Genomic DNA, 19,244 nt, shown 5'->3' on the forward strand with positions numbered 1-19,244 from the left:
CTGTTGGAGGGAGTCCAGAGGAGGGCTCTGTGAAGACAGGCTGAGAGAGTTTGCCTTGTTAAGCCTGGAGAAGAGAAGGTACCAGGGAGACTTCCAGTACCTAAAGGGGCTTACAGGAAAGATGAGGAAGGACAGTTTACAAGGACAAGTAGTGACAGGATGAGGGGTAATGGCCTTAAGATGAAGGAGGGCAGATTTAGATTAGGTATTAGGAAGAAATTCTTCCCTGTGAGGGTGTGAGGCCCTGGCACGGGCTGCCCAGAGCAGCTGTGGCTGCCCCTGCCCTGGCAGCGTTCAAGGCCGGGCTGGATGGGGCTTTGGGCAGCCTGGTCTGGTGGAGGGTGGGGTTGGAATTAGAGGATCTTTGAGGTGCCTTCCAGCCTGTGATTCGTCACTTTAGGAGCGTTTTAAGGCAGCCCTTCGGGGCTGTGTCGGTGTCAGGCCTGTGCTCATCTCCCGGGCAGCAGCACCCTGACAGGCAGAGTCCTGCAGCCCCTCTGCTGCTGGTAGTGCCGGAGAGAAACACGGTCCCCAGCGAGATCTGATGGGGTGCAGAGTGTTATATGGCTTTATAGGGGTGTTTTAATGCGATAAAGCCTATCCTTTGGCACCGCTGAGGTCAGGGGAGCCACAGCCCCGGCCCCAAAGGCAGCCAGCGGCGACACCCCCCCACTCAGCCCCCTCCCTCCGGAAGTGACGTTGGCCGCAGCCGCACCAGCAGCCGGAAGCGCCGTCGGGAGCAGTAAACAACCCCGCCGAGAGCCCGCGGCCGCCGCGCTTCCATCTTTGAGGAGCCCGAGCCCGCCGCGCACCATGGGCGGCGTCCTGGGCCTCTGCTCCGTGGCGAGCTGGGTAAGGCGGGCGCGGGTGGCGCGGCGCTTCGCGGCCGCTCGTGGCCGGTCGCGGGGCTGGCGGCCGGAGCCGGCCCCCCCCCCTCCTTGGGCCTCGCCCCACCCCTCTCCCAGGGCCTCGCCCGTCCTTTCCTCGGGCCTTTGTCTGGCAGGAGCGGGGGTGTCTGGCGCTGCCTTCCCGCCTCCTCCGGCGCGGGAGGTTGCCGTCCCCTTTCCCGCTCGGGCTTTCTCCGCCCCGAGCGGCCGTCGCCGTCTTCCTCCCTTCCCCCCCCCCCGCTCCGGGGCAGGGCTTTCTGGGCAGGCCGGAGGAGGCGGGCCTTGGGGTGCTCCCCCGCCTCAGGGCTTTTTGGGGATCCTCAGGGATCCGCCAAAGCTATTTCATAGAATCATAGAATTGTAGGGGTTGGAAGGGACCTCAAGAGATCATCGGGTCCAACCCCCCTGCCAAAGCAGCTCCCTAGGACATATCACTCAGGCGTCCAGACGGGTCTTGAATATCTCCAGGGAAGGAGACTCCACCACCTCCCTGGGCAGCCTGTCCCAGGGCTCCCTCACCCTCACTGGGGAAAAGTTCTTCCCCATGTTGATGTGGAACTTCCTGTGCTCCAACTTGCAGCCATTGCCCCTTGTCCTGTCTCCACAGAGCACTGAAAAGGGGCTGGCTGATTCCCCCTGCATCCCCTGCTTCAGATAATTATAAACTTTAATTAGGTCCCCCCTTAGTCTTCTCTTCTCAAGGCTGAAGAGTCCCAGCTTACTCAGCATGTCCTCGTAGGGGAGATGCTCCAGGCCCCTAATCATTTCCCTGAGGCGATGGAGGGCTTCGTACGCGGACAGCCGGGTGTGTCGCGCCGGTGGTCGCCGCTCAACCCGTGTTGCGGTGTGGGAGTTGTTCCCGTGTCCCCTCTAGTTCCCCCCCCTCCCCGAATCTTGTAAAGGAGTCGAAATCTTAAGTAAATGCTTCCGAAGTTCTGCTTTTCTTCTGGGAACAGTAAAACTGGCGCGTTTCCCTGATCCTCGTGATTGCATTTAATTCCTGTTTCTTACGGCTTTGTCTTGAGCTGCTCCGCCCTTCGTAGCATCTTTTGTCTTACCGGGGCATCGTGTTCTCACTGCACAGTAGTCGCGTCGGTCGTGTGTCGCCACCGTGCTGTGACCACCGTCTTCAGGTGGTTTCTTTTTGTTTCTGAACACGAAGTGGTAGTTTCGAGACGACTTCAAGGCTGTTAGCGCCGTGCTTAAAACCGTAAATCGGTAGAGATCCTGCATGGCAGCTCTCAGTCTTGAGTGATCTTTTCCAAGTCTAGTCCCTGTGTGAACAGACATACTCAGGTGGGTTGTGACTCTTCAAATGCTTGGGTTAAAAATGGCAGTGGGATTGTGAAAACCTGAGTTTTCAAGACCCAAAATACCAGAGAATCACAGAATTGTTGGGGTGAGAAGGGACCTCTAGAGATCATCTAGTCCAAATATCATACCATACTTGGATTAAATGATATAACTTACATTTAAACATTTTACACACACATCTTAGCAGTCTAACAAAACAGCATATTGATTCAAGCTGCTCTTTCTTTTCATGCCAGCAAAACCTATCACCTTCAGTTCCCCTTGTAAAGAGTGTTATTTTATTAGAAAGGTAATAGTCAACTCCATAATCTCCTGTTTACAGTCTGTGAAATGATCATAGAATTAGTAAATTGGTAGGAGCTAAGATTTCAGGCTGATAGGCATGTAAACAAGCACCTAGACTGCTGATAGTACCCTGTTAAAGAACTACAGACAGTGTTAGTTTTGCTTCAATTAACATTTTAAACACTACTTAATAGATTAGTCAGGCTATGATTACTAGCTGAATGTAGGTTGCCAAATACTAAGCAACAGTATAACTATAGGTTTTAATTCAAATACTTAATGTATACTGTATATTAAAGTGTATAAGCAGCCTTTTTGATAACCCACTGGTGTTTGTGGTGCATGAAAAAGTCCTGTATACTTGCTCTTGGTTTTCACTGCTTATATCTGTGCAGAGAAACTCAGCTGATGCTTTAGATAAAATGATCTACGTGACCATGTAGTCTTGAGTAGGTCAGATTTACAAACTATACCTCCCCCCCATTCTTTTAAAGTGCCCAATCAAATCAGGGTTTTTTGACTAGGTTTTTGTGGGTTTTTTCCCCAGTGGCTTTAAAGTGTTGATATTATTCTTGCATTTAAACCCACCACTAATCAGTAGTTCTTCAGGAGAAATCGGTCAGCGCTGGTCTCTTGAGGATTGTGTGAGGGTGAGGTAGCTGGGGATGTAGCAGAGTTTGTGCTAGTGCAGATGGTGCCATGGCTGAAGTAACTACTCCTCTTGTCTGAGAAGATGCTGCTGCTGGTGTGGCTCCAGCTGTGGAGCTTCTCTGCAGAGCTGCCTGTTGTGCAACGTGGAGCTGCTCTGGGTTACTGGCCTCGGCATCTGGCCTTATACCTTTATTTCTTCTGGGTTTTTTTATGTGGTGGCCCCGATGGTTGTAGCTCTGCCCTTCTGGGAGCTGTTTGGGCAGTGTTTCAAGATAAATTTGTCACAGGTAAGAGCACTGTCATCTCACCAAAGATGGTTCCTGGTGACCTAGATTGGTCAGGCAGTGCTGTTCTCACTCTGCTGCTTTGCATTGTTCTCTGAAATAGCTCAGCTGCTGTTCTGCTCACGTTAATATTCTCTGTCATGGCCAAGATCCTGATTGAATTGGTTCCTTTAAGCATATGAGTAGGGATGATGTGGCTAAAACCTGACTAGGCCCAGAGGGGGGGCTTAGAGTTTTTGCAAATACTTAATTCAGTATGTAATCATTTAGTCATTATCCCAGTAAGAAGATTATGCTTCATATTAAAAACGTGTTCTCTGTGCATCAGGGGCAGTAACATTTGACTTTCAGTGCTTTTTGTGGGGTTTTCCCTCTCTTCCTCTCTCTCTCCTGCAATATTGCAGGACAAGGGGGAATGGATTAAAACTAAAGGAAGGAAGGTTTAGATTAGATATTGGGGGGAAGCTTTTTACAGGAAGAATGGTGAGGGGCTGGAACAGGCTGTCCAGAGAGTGGGTGGGTGCCCTGTCCCTGGAGGTGTTCAAGGCCAGGTTGGATGGGGCCCTGGGCAGCCTTGTGTAGCTCCACGCCTGAGGTTGGTGTCCCTGCCTGTGTCAGGGGGGTTGGAGCTCTGTGATCCTTGGGGTCCCTTCCAACCCAGACCATTCTATGATTCTATGATATTCATCTTGTTACGTGTTCCTCCTGCAATTTCCACTGCCCTGGAGAATGAGGTGACTGGTTTAGCAAGTGTGAATTAAGTTGTCTGCCCAGCTGGCTGCTCCCAGAATGGGTGTGTGGGTCATCTTTTCTTATTTTGCCTTGGTGAACACCACTGAACTATTTTTTTTCCAAAGCAGGCAGGGATGTGAGTTGGTAGGTTCAAAAGTCACTGGATGGCAGTAGGTTTATGCAGTAGGTTTAGGCAGTTGAGACTTAGTAACAACATGTTGTCTGAGCTTTCTTAAGAAAGCAAGCTCAAAACTAATTGCAGGGTAACTCTGTCTGCATCTCTGACTAAACAGGGCTTTACCTGGGGAGTTAAAATGAAGCTTTGATCTGTGTAGTAGTATCTTACTGTCTGTATCTTTTTGCTTTGTAGGAGGCGTGCTCTGAATGTAGGAAGGGTGATGCAAACTGTCCTTGTCTCCTCAGCTGATAAACTCTACCACTGGGCAGATGCTCTTTGCTCTGTGTTCTTTAAGTCTGTTGCTTCTACTGGCAAAACCCACTTCTAACAAGCATAATATTATTTTGTTGGAATGGTATATATTTTATTCTGTCTTGCTGAAAGAAAGAGGGACTTGAACTGTAAAGTGATTCTTTGTGGAAGCGGTCAGCCTGTATAAACAGTGTCAGTTATCAGTAGGTGTCTCTTGTTCAGAGATGTGCATGATCACAGCTGGTAAGGATGAGCTGTTTGGGGGCAAAGTGTTTCCAAAGCGGGTGTTGGAGCTCAGACAGGTGAATGAGGTGTGTTGCCTTGTCTGAGGCACGATGTTTCCCAGTGAGGGGAGGACTGTCTGCCTCTAGAAACGTGTTCCTCTTGGTGCACTCAGGACAGAGCTGCTTGAATTACTTAGGTACTTAACAAACAACACTGGGACTCTCCAGAGAAGTGACTTTTATACTAGATGGTGCCTGCATCATGTTTCTTGCAGCAGATGAGCCTGGGTTTATATTCCACTCTGCCAAGCTCAACCTTTTATTCACCAGTATCTTTGAAAACACTAAAGCCGACAGAATTAGTTGAAGAAAGTAATTTTTTCGAACAATCACTACAAAGGTTCCTTGTGTGTGTGGACACATTAGTACTATAAAATCCCCATGCATTCCCTGCTTCCTCAGCGTGGGTGGCCCTGCAGTCAGCAGTCATAGAACAGCATGGAAGGATCATCTGTCCCAACTTCTGTGTGAGGAGATGTAGCTGTGTGAGATGACCTAGCATCCTTCCAGTCACGTGGTAAAACCTTCAGCGATGGGGACTTGACCACATCCTTGGGGGGGTTGTGCTCACCATAAAACATCTTTTATTGAGATGAAACCTCTGATCAGGAGGTAAAAAAGGGCAATACGTAACAGGAAGAGTAATAATGAGCATCTACCTTGTTATGTTTTGGGGTTTTTTAGCAAGGAAAGTGGAAGAGTGAAGTTGGCTAATTGAAAAGTGATTCTGTAGCATAGTGGAGTGAAAACTCTTGGCTCCTCCGTCCTCAGAAAGCAAGGCAAATACAGAAAGAACACAAGGAAGTTATTTAGAAGACCCAGCTTGTGAGTCTGGTTGAACCTGTAAGAACAAATAATCAGAGCCTTTTTCAGGAGGCTGTTGAGAGCATTGCAGCAGTCTGTCTGCTCGTCCCTGCGAGCCCTGGGGCCTGCCCAGTAGCAGCAGGCTGATGGCATTTGTGTTTGTCATATGACTAAACTTCTAATTCAGTCATAAACTCTCTGACACATGCCAGTCATACTGGGTGATTGACGTGCACTGGTCATGTGGCTGTGTAATTTAGTCATGTTTTTACCTGACTTGCCTGGGTGTTTTTGACACAGGGAGTAAGTAACACATGTGGCTTTTGTCACATGGCGGAGGTGTCCCTGTGTGTGCTCTGTGGGAGAAGCTGGGTTTTAACACCTTTAGTATCTTTGTCAGAGGTTGAAAGGGCAGTTGTCAGTCAGATAGAGCAGCGCTCGCTTGGTAACTTTACCTGAGATGAAAAATGTGGCCTCCAAAGCTTAGCTGTTCACTGGTCTCTGGGGTAAGGGCTTCTAGGTGAAATAGTGTATTTGTAAACAGAGGACAAAACCCCAACCCTCAAACATTTCTATTGCACCTTTCCTCATTTGGCTTATGTGACTTGTGGAATTGTGCCCTTCTTTCTCTTCTTGAACTGTCACTCAGCAAGTAACAGAAAATTGCAGTGGGATTGAAGTGTGGGGTTCTTTTTTTCTTCCCCCCCCCATGGCACTCTGTTCCCTTTCCTACTTCATACAGTGTTCTTTCTACCAGCTGGGTGCAGGTAACTTTTGTCCTAACTTTCTCTCATAGCAGTGCAGCTGCGCAGCATTCCTGTCCACTTCAGCCACTGATGTTTGGCAGTGATGGTGATGTTACGTGTGCTGCGTGTTTGCTTTGTTCTTGTGGTGTGTAACTTTGTACACTGGGGAAGCTGATTTTGCCAGCTGGCAGAGCAGGATGTGATACATGAGCAGTTGCCAAATATGCAGTAGTTTGCAACCTAAGCTTTAGGCTGTTTTAGCTGTTGCTTGTGCTCCAGTGATGTTCATGGCCCCGGTGAGAATTGTGGCTCTACTCTGCCAGGTACTGAAGTGTACCTAAACCCCAGCTGCGCTCGTTCTCTCCTGTGATGTATCTGTCTAATCTCTGCGGCTGTGGAAGGGAGGGTGGAGTTGTTAACTAAAAGCAATCCTTGCATCTCATTTAGCTGAAATGAAGTTCAAGGGAATAAATAAGCCTGAATCAGTCTTCATTTCCTCTGAATGGATAGATGACGACTTCAGATGTAGCACTGATTCCACCACGGTTGTTAGGGGGTTGTGTAACACGTTGCAGTGACTTCGTCTACCCCAGTGATGCGATGGCACAGATAGGATGAGTCACTTTCCATCATAATTTCTGATCTACAGAGCCTGATTAAATACTGAAATCTAGCAATGCTCAGCTTTTTCAAGGGCTTGTTTCTGTTCTGTCTCTCCATCAGATACCCTGCTTATGTGGAAGTGCCCCGTGCCTGCTGTGCCGATGCTGCCCCAGTGGAAACAACTCCACCATAACCCGGCTGATCTATGCGTTCTTTCTGCTGCTTGGAGTGAGCGTTGCCTGTGTGATGTTAATACCAGGCATGGAAGAGCAGCTGAAGAAGGTCAGGTTACTTTCTCTGCTAACATATTTGGTAGAACAGGTGTCACTAAATTGTAAACAAAATCTTGAATGCCCAGGTTTTATTTGGAAAGGTGTGATTGTGCTGCCACCTGTGTTTCAGTCACCAGTAATTTGATTGTAGACCAGATAAGCAAAGAACTGTCATGACAGTCACTGTGTAGATGAAAAACACTTTGTAGAAATAAAATTGTACCTCTTCTTTAATAGTTCGGAGCAGGAAATATAAAATTCTCAAACAAGAAAATATGAGGGGGAGTTTTAAATTCTGTATTACTGAGATGCTTGTATTTGTGGCACGTGGTTAATTTTGATTGCTGTTAAAAGAATGGAAGGTAGCAGTCTTAGGATGTCTAGTTTCATTGTGCTGTACTAGTTAAAATTTACTTTGAAGGCTGCAAATGCATAACAAGTGTTTTTCACTAATGATAGCACATTTTTCACTAAGGATATTAGGAAGTGCTTGTAGGATTTTAAAGTTTATTGGTTATGTGAAGATACTATAGTGTGTGTGAGATGTGTGCAGAATGAGAATTTCAGTTAAAGGAGAGTTTATAGGTTCGCTGAAGTTGGGCTGTGCGTGTGCTTTGGTTCTGTTTATCTTTGTTTTGTGCTGATTTTTTTTTTCTAGTATATAGTAACTTGTAAGGCATGATTTTGATTTTCTTCCCTCCTCAAATAATTAATCTGAAACTGTTGATTGCAGTGTGGATAATTAACCTCATTAGACCTTCAGTGAGAGCTGTGTTAGTCAACTAGGAAAGAAAATGAAAGCCTTCTGGAGTATGATTTGACTTCAGAAGGGTGTTGCTGGTGTCCTGGTAGTGACTGGAAAGGGTACTCTCAGCATTTTCGTATGGAAATTACAGATACTACTACTTGATTGTGGTGTTACCTTTTTGGGGAGGCCGTTTCTGTTTCAAAGAGATGTGTGCAGGTTGTCTTCTCCTTCCTATGACATGAATTGATATTAACTAAAGTCAATTTACCAAGTCCTAGATCTTTTATGTATCTCCTGATTCAGATCAACAGGTGAAAATTGCATTTCTTTGAGAAGTTCTGAAGTTGCTAATAACAAAACCCCTTTGGACCACTGTTACTAAGATTGCATTTTGGTTTTGTTTAGAATTTTCCTTTGCAGGATTTTTCTCATTGATGTATTTAATATCCTGGGTTAGATTGTAACTTAACAATACAGCCCTCCAGTATCTCATTTGCTAGCCGTGGTAATAATTGCATAATTAATGAGTTGTGTATTCATAAATTACTTAAGTATTTACTCACAGGAGGCATTTTACAGATTGCTAAAGTATCTGTTATTTATTACAGATTCCTGGCTTTTGTGATGGAGGGATGGGAACAACAATTCCTGGTGTGCACGGCCACGTGAATTGCGATGTCCTAGTTGGTTACAAAGCTGTGTACCGTGTGTGCTTTGGTATGGCCATGTTCTTCCTCCTCTTCTCCTTGTTGATGATCAAAGTGAAAAGCAGCAACGACCCCAGAGCAGCGGTGCACAATGGGTAGGTGTGGTGGAAGCCAATCACCCACCAAAGCTGCTCTATCGCTCCCCTTTTCATCTGGACAGGGGAGAAAAACATACATTGAGAGGCTTAGGAGTGGAGATAAGGACAGGGAGAGATCACCCTGCAATCAGTGTCACAGACAAAACAGACTCAGCACAGACTAAAGAAAACTCTCTAATTTATTACACTGCACAGAGTGAAACCAGAGTCAGGTAATAAGAAGTGTGACCAGATCTTAAATCACCTCCCCCCTCCCCTCCCTTCTCTGCAGACCACTTTAGTCATGATTTTGCTCCCTTCTTTCCCCATGTTGTGGCATAGGGAGGGGCAGGGACTGGGAGAATGGGGGTTTTGGTCAGTTATAAAGTTGTTTTCCTCCTTAGTTGGAGGAGGAGTGGATGGTGGCATTCCTCACATCCTTCCTCTGCTGCACTGTGGGGTCCCACCCACGGGACACAGTCCTTAGCGAACTTCTCCACTGTGAGCCCTGCTGTGGGGTGCAGTCATAAATCCTAGAATGTCTCAGTCTCTCAAGCCCAGACTGCTCCACCCTGGTCCTACACAGAATTATAATTATATCCTGCACCCTGCTCCAGTATGGGCCTCCCTCCCTCCTCTATCTACCTGTCTGTCTGTCATTCATATTTCAACACCCCCCACCCCTTTCCCGCCCCCCAGGCTGCAGATCTGCTGTCAGGGACTTGCTTCAATGCAGGTCACAGTGTCTTCTGTATGTTTCCCCCTACTCCAGCATGAGGCCTCTCCATGGGCTGCAGGTAGGGTCTCTGTTCCCTATGATCTTCCATGGGCTGCAGGAATACAGCCTGCTCTTCCATGGTCTTTTCCACATAATGCAGGGGAATCTTTCTGGTGCCTGGGGCACCTCCTTCCTCCCTTCTTCACTGACCTTAGTGTCAGCAGAGTTTCTTACATCTTCTCACTCCCTTCTCTGGTGGCAAAACCCATCCATTTGCATTGCTTTTTTCCTCCTAAATGTGATTCCCAGAGGTGCTGTGACCATTGCTGATGGGCTCAGCCTTGATCAGCGGCAGCTCTGGACTTCAGTTGGCTGATGTTTACTGTTTGGCCCAGGGGAAGCTTCTAGCTGCTTCTTGCAGAAGCCACCCCTGCATTCCCCTCTCCTCCACCAGAACCCCACCACACACAACTGCACCAGCACAACAGTAGGATACTGAAATGACAGCTGAGATGGGTGGCGTGTGCATATGGGATACGTGGAAATAGAGCCCGTGGCTGAGCACCCTGGGCATGTTGACTGTTGCACCATCAAAGGATCTCACGCTCGATAGAGGAGGAGTTTTGCAGCAGAGGGCATTCAAAGTCATTAAGAGTTCTTGGGCACAGCAGATTAATTTTTGTAAGAGGAAGGGGTACACCTGGCTGTTGATTTTGAGAGCCTGAGCTACGACAGTGGTTTACCTGTCTGGAGGTTTCCCAAGCTGAGACATTGTGGTTTTTATATGAGGAAAAAAACTTCAGTTGATTGCTGTAGGGGAAAAGGTGATAATTAAGACTAAGCAGAACATTGCTTTGTTTGCTTGTTTTGGTCTCCAGGAAAAGAGGCTGGGTACAGTATTAAGGTGCATTAAGAGCAGTAACTCAGTTCATCCTTTCCCTCTGCCCTGCTCTGTTCAGGAGAACTGACTTGTTACAAGCCAGAAGAAAATGGTTTGGGTCCATTCTGTATCAACAGCCTCTTACATGGTGTGTAGTTGTTTTACCTAAAACCACTTCCCAAGTGTCTGGGATCTTCTTGATGCCCTTATCTGGAGTTGTGCTCTCCAGCCCAAGTTTTGGTACTATTTATGCAACTCACAGCAGTTTACTCTCCTTAGCTACTGTCAGCAGTAGGGTAAAAGGAGAAATGAGTATCATTAGCTGATAAATTACTTGATAGTGTTACTTCCAGTGCTTCTGGAATAGCTAGTTGCTTCAGTGCTGGGTATCACAGGTAGCTTCATGAACACCCCAGCTCTTGGTTTTTGAAATTGTACCTATCCTCATTGATGCTTTGCAATGTGATCTTTCTGTCAGTGACTCGAAACATGCAGAGCAGTAGGATTCCCCATGTATGCCCACCAAGTGTTTCATACTTGCATGCAAATTAAGCCCAGTTACATGGTCCAGCACCAATGTTCACCTCCTTTGTAACTGCAGTCAGGAAGGTTTCTTGTCTCAGGTTGTTAATAGTAACAATGGAAAACAGTTACAATGTGTTCACAGGATTGTCCCTTGCTTGAGCAGGAAGTTACAACTGTAGGTGTTATTTCAGATGAGTATTGTTTCTGGCTGTCACACACTTCAAGGGATCTTAATGCTTTACCCCTATAAAGCCTGGAACTAGAGATGATAGGTATACAAACTTGAACCTGTAATAGAAAATTGCAGTAAATAAAGAAAAAATTCCATGGATGGGTTCAAGACTGGTTAAAGCAAGGTATGTGTTACACAGTAAGTGTTGTAGTGCAGCTTTCAGACTGGGTCACTTTTCTATATCCCAGTGATTTAGTTGATTTTCTCTGTATTCTGCACTTCTGTCACCTCAGTTCCTCTCCACACAACTGGAATCTATTCCTCTGGTCACCTTCACCTGATTACAACAGCCTGGAGAGAATAAACTTGTTCAAAATATGGGAAAAGATGGGAAGGGGTAGAAAACTTGAAGACTGTGCAAGTGTTTGACACTGAGTGTGTGGGGGTACATGTCTCTGTGCTATATTCACTTTTTGAAGTACACATAGATGGTGCCATGACTGCATTTGGAGCTGTGTGTCACTCATCAGGAGAAGTAGCCTTCACCCTATTGTAGTTCTGTTGGCATAACTTCTTGAAGCTCCCTATGCAGGGTGTATTTCTGCATAGTCCCTATTCGGGGGAGTTTGCTGAATCTTTGGTGGGAGGTTATTTCCTTGTCTCCTTTCTAGGAAACATCTTACCTGTTTTGTTTGTCCATGAGTGTGTAGCTCCTGTAAAGGATAAATCTTCTGTTCTTGTAAATTCTCATCAGATGCAGGCCTAAAGAAGCTAAGGCTGGGTGGGGAGAATCCATGCTTTTGTCTATCTCTCACTTGTACATAATGAGACTGGAAGGGAACTCCACATAATGTGTCCTGTTGTTGTAGGCAGCAGCCAGATCTTCTACCTGCTTGGTTTTGTTTCAAGCAGACAGTGATTTTTGGTTTTACCCATTTTTCTGATATGCAGGTAGTTGAGTAACATCACTGTGATAATTAAAAGCTTAATACTTTTTTTAAAAAGAAAAAAAAAGTCCTCATAATTATATTCCAGCCTGGCTTCATTGGTAATGCATCAGTGAGACATGTCAGGCTGTCACAGTTGAAGCACGTTTTTCTGGAGAACAAAAATCTTGGACAGATAAATTGAGATTTTTTATCTTACTTCCAAAGAATTGAGTTGAGAATGAGTGAATTAAAACCCCAGCTCTTAAGAACGTTAATTGTGTGTGCTTCTGAGTCGTTGTGAATTGTATCAGAGTTCAGCAGTTGCCTGACTTGGTTTTTATTTCCCTTTAGATTCTGGTTCTTCAAATTTGCAACAGCACTTGCAATTAGTGTTGGAGCCTTCTTCATACCAGAGGGACCGTTCACGACTGGTAAGGGAATATTGCCTTCCACTGCATCGTGGTGCAGTCAGAACTGGTTTGAAAACAATATCAAGTGTGTGCTGGTGTCTTACAGTTTGTTGCTTTGTTTTTAGATGTGTGGGTTTGTGGAGTTATTTTATTATTGCTGTGTAGCTGTAGCTCTTTTCTGTTTAGAGATGTTAAGACAGGATGGTAAAATATCTACAGTTCTGAACTGGTTTTCTTTCTCTCTCAGTGTGGTTTTATGTGGGTATGGCTGGAGCATTCTGCTTTATTCTTATTCAGCTGGTCTTGCTCATTGACTTTGCCCACTCCTGGAATGAATCGTGGGTTGAGAAAATGGAGGAAGGAAACTCCAGATGCTGGTATGCAGGTAAAGGACTAGTACTACCATCAGGTTTTTAAATTCCATTGTGTGCTATGTTAAATTATTCACTGGGTAATGTGTTTCACCAGAGTGCAGAAGGGCTGCTTTGTGCATAGGTATCACTTTCTTAGGTGGCATTGTTCAGTTCTGTTGCCTGGCTGTCCTTGTGATGTCAAGTTAAATAAGGAGGAGGGGCAGGGAGAGGAGCAGCAGCCTCTGAGTAGCATCTAATTCCTAGAAGCAGGGTGTCTGCTTATGGTAGCAGAGAAGTGGCAATTGTAGGTTTGGTGGGGTTTTATTTGGGGTTGGTTTATTTGTTATTTGGGGTTGGTTTTTTATTTGTTCAGGCACAGCCTTTGTTGCATCTTAGTGCTGATTAAAAACAAACTAGCCTGTTCCTTTTCACATTGAGTATAAACATCTCAGTTGTCTTTTCTCTCTGTCTGCCAGTCAGTCGTTCTTCCAAGGTGCATGCTGAGGGAAAGGCCAAGGTAGGGAGGGAGGGAGTACAAGGCATCTCACTGGAGAAACTGTGTGTTAATTTTAACAAAGTGTTCAGATGTGATAATTTAGGTGTTTCAAAAGGTAGCTTAGGCTGTCTTTGTGTTTTAATAAGGTGGAACTTGGAAATAAGATTTTGTTTCCTCTGTTGGAGAAGTAGTTCTTCAGGACTTTGGGTTTTTTTAATGCTTTTAGCCACCGTTTATATAGTATAATTTTATTCCTTCATAGTTGGTCTTCTTGGTTGCTGTTAGACTATATCTAGTATGGCTTCAGGCTTCCCACTTAGTTGTCTTTCTTTTTAACACCTCAGAGGTATTGAGAAGAATTTATTTTCTTTACATTTCAGTGCCCAGAGCTGCTCTCTAGTAGCCATTTCATACCATATCTGAACCCTGATAATTGTACAATATTGTTTAATTTTTCATACTCTCCATTACTAAGCAGGTTGAACCTGTTGTTGTCTCTCTTCACAGCTCTGCTGTCAGCTACAGCTGTCAACTATCTGCTGTCTCTAGTGGCCATTGTCTTGTTCTACGTTTATTACACCCATCCAGAAGGCTGTTCTGAGAACAAGACTTTCATCAGTGTCAATATGCTGCTGTGCATCGGCGCCTCTGTCATGTCCATTCTGCCGAGGATTCAGGTATCGTTTTGGTACCTCTGGGATTTCCCTGTGCTGTCAGGCCCAGAAACCTGCAATACACTTGTGCCTGAGATGTTTCTGTGACCTAACGTGGCTGTTTCCCAAATGCTTTGTGCAGGAATCTCAGCCCAGGTCTGGTTTGCTGCAGTCCTCTGTCATCACCGTTTATACCATGTACTTGACTTGGTCGGCTATGACCAACGAGCCAGGTGAGTGCAGCAGGAGCGTTCCGCGGGGTTTTGGGTACCCAGTTCAGCAGTAAGTTGTGTCCTCACCAGTTTGTGAGGCAGTGGTAGAATCAAGTGCTGTCAGATGTGCAAGTTGAAGGCAGGACTCATCATGTGCTCTCTCCCCACCTCAACTTATTGTAATGATACTGAAGAAAGAATCCTTCCAAAGGTATTGTAAAGCTTAGATTTGGCAGACTACCTACCACATCTCTTCCAAAGTGTGTGGAAGGTTTGCCTCCCAACCAAGTTTCAGGATGTCACAGGTCATATTTTTCTGAACTGAGCATTTAAAAACGTGTTAATAAATCTTTTCAGTGTTTCTTGTTTGTGAGAACAGCTGAGTATCTCTTTAAAAAAATTATGAATAAATAACTTAAGAAATTCTGGTGATTTAAACTGCCAATTACTGATTTTGGTGTTTTTAATTGGATCTCTAGCCCTTTTGCCATAATTATGGGCAATTTTCTGTGCTGCTGTGGGACAGCATACATGAGTCATCTAATCCCTGCAGTGATAATGGGGAAATAAGATTGTCTGCTACTTCAGCTGTTTTGCCTGTGTTATCTGGGGATGCTTGGGTCGGGAACTGTTGGCAGTACAAAACTGACCATGTGGTGTTCTCTTCCAACTCTGGGGTGGTGCTGTTGCCCCATCTCTGGAGTGGGTGTGTTTGTCAGACATGTTTTGTAGTGGTACAATGTCTAAAACGTGGCCTGTGTATGAAGCTTTGCTTTGATGCATCTGACTATGTGAGCTGGAACAGCGAAGTGGCTGATGAGAAACTTCCTGAAGTTTAAAAGCCTTTTTATCTGCGTGGAGACAAGTTTTTATGCCACGTGCTGTCATTTGCCTGCTTTAGAGAGACTCAGAAGCTAAAATTAGATTGATAACTTCTTTACTTTGAGACTGTCACTGTCACCAAGTGTAGAAATGTACTGTTAAACTCTTGTTCCACTCCTGGTGTATGTAAGTTCTGATGTGATGTCCCCTGCAGATCGGCGCTGTAACCCCAGTTTGCTGAGTATCATTGGCTACAACAGCACCACTGTCCCGACCCAAGGCCAGGTGGTTCAGTGGTGGGATGCACAAGGAATTGTAGGACTGGTCTTGTTTTTGCTGTGTGTTCTCTATTCAAGGTAAGACTCTCTTAAAAAAAAAAAAAAAAACAAACCCTTCCTGTTCACCTGTGTTACTTCTCATTGTTGGATACTAAATTGTATTTATTTGGGTGACTGTGCTGCATCCTTTCCTGTCACATACAGCATCCGAACATCCAACAACAGCCAGGTCAACAAGCTGATGCTGACCAGTGATGAATCAACACTGATAGAGGATGGAATGCCCAGGAGTGACGGCTCCCTTGATGATGGAGATGATGTTCACCGAGCCATAGATAACGAGAGGGATGGAGTCACTTACAGTTACTCCTTCTTTCATTTCATGCTTTTCCTGGCATCACTTTATATCATGATGACGCTCACCAACTGGTACAGGTATTTACCTTTGGACATTTTTAGATACCAGGTGCTGTCTTCTGGATGAAGAGACAGAAGTTGTGTGCTGTGAGGGATGTTGGCCTTGAGTGGGACTTCTCGGGGGCAGTACGCTGCTTGAGCTGTATTATGTGAATTGTATTTGGCAATTGGAGTGGCCAACCTTGTTCACAAGTGCCTGTCACATTTCCTAGGATAATTCTCATGATTCACTGGATAGCTGAAGCAAATAGGGCAGGGGTTTTACTTACTGGTAGCTGTTACAGAGTTTAAACACCAGGCCCGTGTCTGGTGTAGAGAGCTGGAGAAAGGAGAGGTGGGACAAGTTAGATCAGTGGTTTGAGAGACAGGTGATCCTTCCCCTCTGCTCAGCACTGGTGAGGCCACACTTGGGAGTGTTGAGTCCATCCTGGGCTTCCCAGTACAAGAGGGAAAGTGCCATGAGGGTGGTGAACTGGTGTATCGCTGTATATCTTCTCAATGTGTATATATATATAAGTACCTGAAGGCAGGGGGAAAAGGGGATGGAGCTGGGGGTCTTTCCACTGGTGCGCAGTGACAGGACCAGAAGCAGTGGGCACACACAGGGGGTTTCCTCTGAACATTGGGAAACATGTTATCAATGAAAGGATGACTGGGCATAGGGTGTCCAGGGAGGTTGTGGAGTCTCCATCCTGCGAGGCTGTCTAGGCTGTAGGTGGCTCTGTTGGGCAAGAGGGCTGGACCAGATGACCTCTAGAGGTCCCTTCTAGCCTCAGCCATTCTGTGACAGGGTTTGGTAGAAGAAAATGAGGTTGTCTGGTTCATGAAAAAGTCCTCACAGTAAAATGGTGCTCCTGTGAATTACATAAAAGCTTCAGCAGATGTTCCTTCAGAATTGAGAAATACAAATTATAGTTTCTAGTAATTTCAGATGACAGTTTGTATCAAAATAGCAACACTAGAAAGGTGTTTCCTCCTTTTTCCTTCCTACCTAACTCTTAATAGATAGTTCTGCTGTGGATTTGATTAGTGGCCCTGCTTGGGTCAACATGACCTCGAGATTATTAATTATTCCATGTGGTGTCCTTTGGCAGGGTAGAATGTGTTATTTGTCTTTCTAAGTACCATCCATTTCCTGCCTTTCCACAAACCTGCTTAGGTTCTTCCTCATTACTTCTGCTCTTTGAAAGCTCTTTTGTTTGCCAAGTGTTTTTTGGGCTGCTGCTGTTCCCACCTTCTGTGAGACGAGCTCACAGATGGTGTTCACGTACAGATCGGCGTGAGTGGCCTGAAAGAAGAAGGGTAGAGATGTCCTTTGAGGTGTAGAGCTGAAGTGAAAACGTTCTACTGTGGAAACAGTGGTAACGAGTGGCTCATTATATGAGTGTGTCATTATGGAACAAGAGCAGCCAATTAACTGTTTCTGATTTTCCTTCTGCCACAGCCCGGATTCTTCCTACGAGACAATGACCAGCAAGTGGCCGTCCGTCTGGGTGAAGATCTCTTCCAGCTGGATCGGCATCGTGCTCTACGTGTGGACTCTGGTCGCGCCGCTGGTTCTTACCAACCGTGACTTTGACTGAGCTGTGGGGCTCTCCAGGGGAGACGGTGGCAGCTCCACCGCCTCCCTCAGACACGCAGTATTCCCGGCTGTAAATACCTGTGTGTACGTGCTGTCCCTGTAGCGTGTGCCCCGCTTTGTTCTGCATGATTACCTTGGGTCATGTCTTGTCATTTCACTGAATGACTTCCTCTCTGAGCTCAGTGACAATTGCTGTAACAGTGGTTTTTAATAGGATTCCTCCTAGGTCATGTGCTTCGGGAGCATTAGGTGTAAGATCAAGACCTTTTGGAAACAGGGTGTTGTGTCTTCCCCTCCCATTAGTTGCATTGAATAGTCGTAGGGGGACAAGTGCAAGTGGTAACTAGGGTAACTAAAGAGTATTAGCTCAGGCTGTGCCAGCGAAGAAGGGGCTGCCTTTGATCCCTGTTGCCTTGATTCCAAACAAAGTCTTGAGTAAGTCGTTAGGCTCCAAAATGGTGTGTGTTGGGGCTGACTGGACATCTTGTGGCTTTCTGGGGCTGAAGCCCAACCTTTCCCTGCACCGAGAGCAGCGAAGCCTTCAGCACAAGTGCTCGGGGAGGAAACTTGCACCTGAGGCTGCAGAGGAGCTCGTGTCCTCCTTGGTGGCCGCTGTGTCCCCTTGCAGCCAGGACACAAACCACCAGATGCTCAGAAGCATGTTTTTAAGGCACCTGTTTACAATGTGCATCTCTGTATTATTTTTTAAAGTAGTTTAAATGGGATAGTTGTGCTGTAATTTATTGCTGTTTCGTGTGCCACTTTCTTGGCTAAGCTACAATCACAGTTTGCAAGGAGACAAGAGGTGAGAACTGTGTAAGCCCTTTGGAGGAATTTTTTTGACTAGCGTGGTTAAAGTAGTACAGGAAAAGGAGCAGTGCAGTGCCAGTAACTCAAGGAGGCTTGCATTAACTGAGGCTTCAACAACAGTGTTTCTTAGTGTATTTGGGGCTCTAAATTTTGCAAATCTTTAACGTGTTAGGTATTTACTGTGTGGTAGCCACTGCCAGGGGGTAACTTGAGCCTAGAAAGTCTAAACCTAGGCATGAGGGAAGACATCATTTGTCTGTTCAGTTGAAGTACTGTAGAGTTCCTGGGCAGTTATGAAATTGTAAATGCTTTTGTGCTTGCAGCTGTGTAACTGCAGGTAAGCTGCTGCATTATTTCTCCTGCTAGTTGCTACGACTTGAGCCTAGAGCAGCCTGATGGGGTGTGACCCTAAAGCCCTCAGCAGATGTCACGCTGACCTGTTACCGTGGTGTTTATACTGCTACTTCCTGTTGCCAATTACTCTCTAAGCTCTTTTAATTCTGCACCTAAATGCTGACCTTGATGGCAGAAGTCTGACCTCTCCATCACACTTGGGATGGTAAATGAAAGGATTAATAAAGGCTTGTACTAATTTGGAATATGTTGTTACCTTATTAATAAATACATTTGGATGAAGATGGCTAATGACTGCTGCTCTCTTGTACTACTGCCAAACGTGGGTAGCATCATCTCCTGGGATAGGAACAGCAGCACTGCTCTAATGCTTGCTGCCCAAGGTGCAGTACACTTGTCAGGCTCTGGGGGATCACAGGTAACCCTGTGTGAAGTTTGTGCCCTTTGCCTCTATCTCTGAAAACACACAACTGCCTCACATGTACCTGCATTCCTACTTCAACTGCTGCTGCAGCAGGTTACACCCCTTTGTGAAGTCTGGGTAGACCACCTCAGTGCCAGTTCTGATACAGCAGTTCCTGAGCCCTAGGCACTGAGCTAGAATGAGTGAGTGCTCTATGTATGTACACCCTGCATTCCCTACCTCCAACAGAAGGAAACTGTTCTCTTCCATTATGGTTTAACTTACTCTATATTCAGTCATTAGCTACAACTGTGTGAACTGCACCTTCCCCCAGGGTTGCAGCAACCCCTGCAGCACTCAGCTAGGGCAGTTCTGCTACACAGTATCACAGCAACAGATGTGGAAC

The 19,244-nt window shown here is 45.9% G+C and overlaps 1 protein-coding gene across 1 annotated transcript; it reads left to right on the plus strand.

Annotated features, from left to right (window-relative positions):
• Nucleotides 1-750: 750 nt before the first annotated feature.
• On the plus strand, nt 751-18,711 carry SERINC1 (serine incorporator 1). The gene is made up of 10 exons (XM_084262390.1): nt 751-852; nt 7,141-7,302; nt 8,649-8,842; nt 12,400-12,479; nt 12,706-12,843; nt 13,815-13,984; nt 14,103-14,193; nt 15,209-15,350; nt 15,477-15,707; nt 17,134-18,711. Exons 1-10 carry the CDS (start codon nt 814-816, stop codon nt 17,270-17,272), a joined length of 1,386 nt encoding a protein of 461 aa, XP_084118516.1. The 5' UTR covers nt 751-813; the 3' UTR covers nt 17,273-18,711.
• Nucleotides 18,712-19,244: the final 533 nt, after the last annotated feature.

This window comes from Gallinula chloropus (genome assembly GCF_964237585.1).
Source record: "Gallinula chloropus genome assembly, chromosome: 3".
NCBI classification, from domain to species: Eukaryota; Metazoa; Chordata; class Aves; order Gruiformes; family Rallidae; genus Gallinula; species Gallinula chloropus.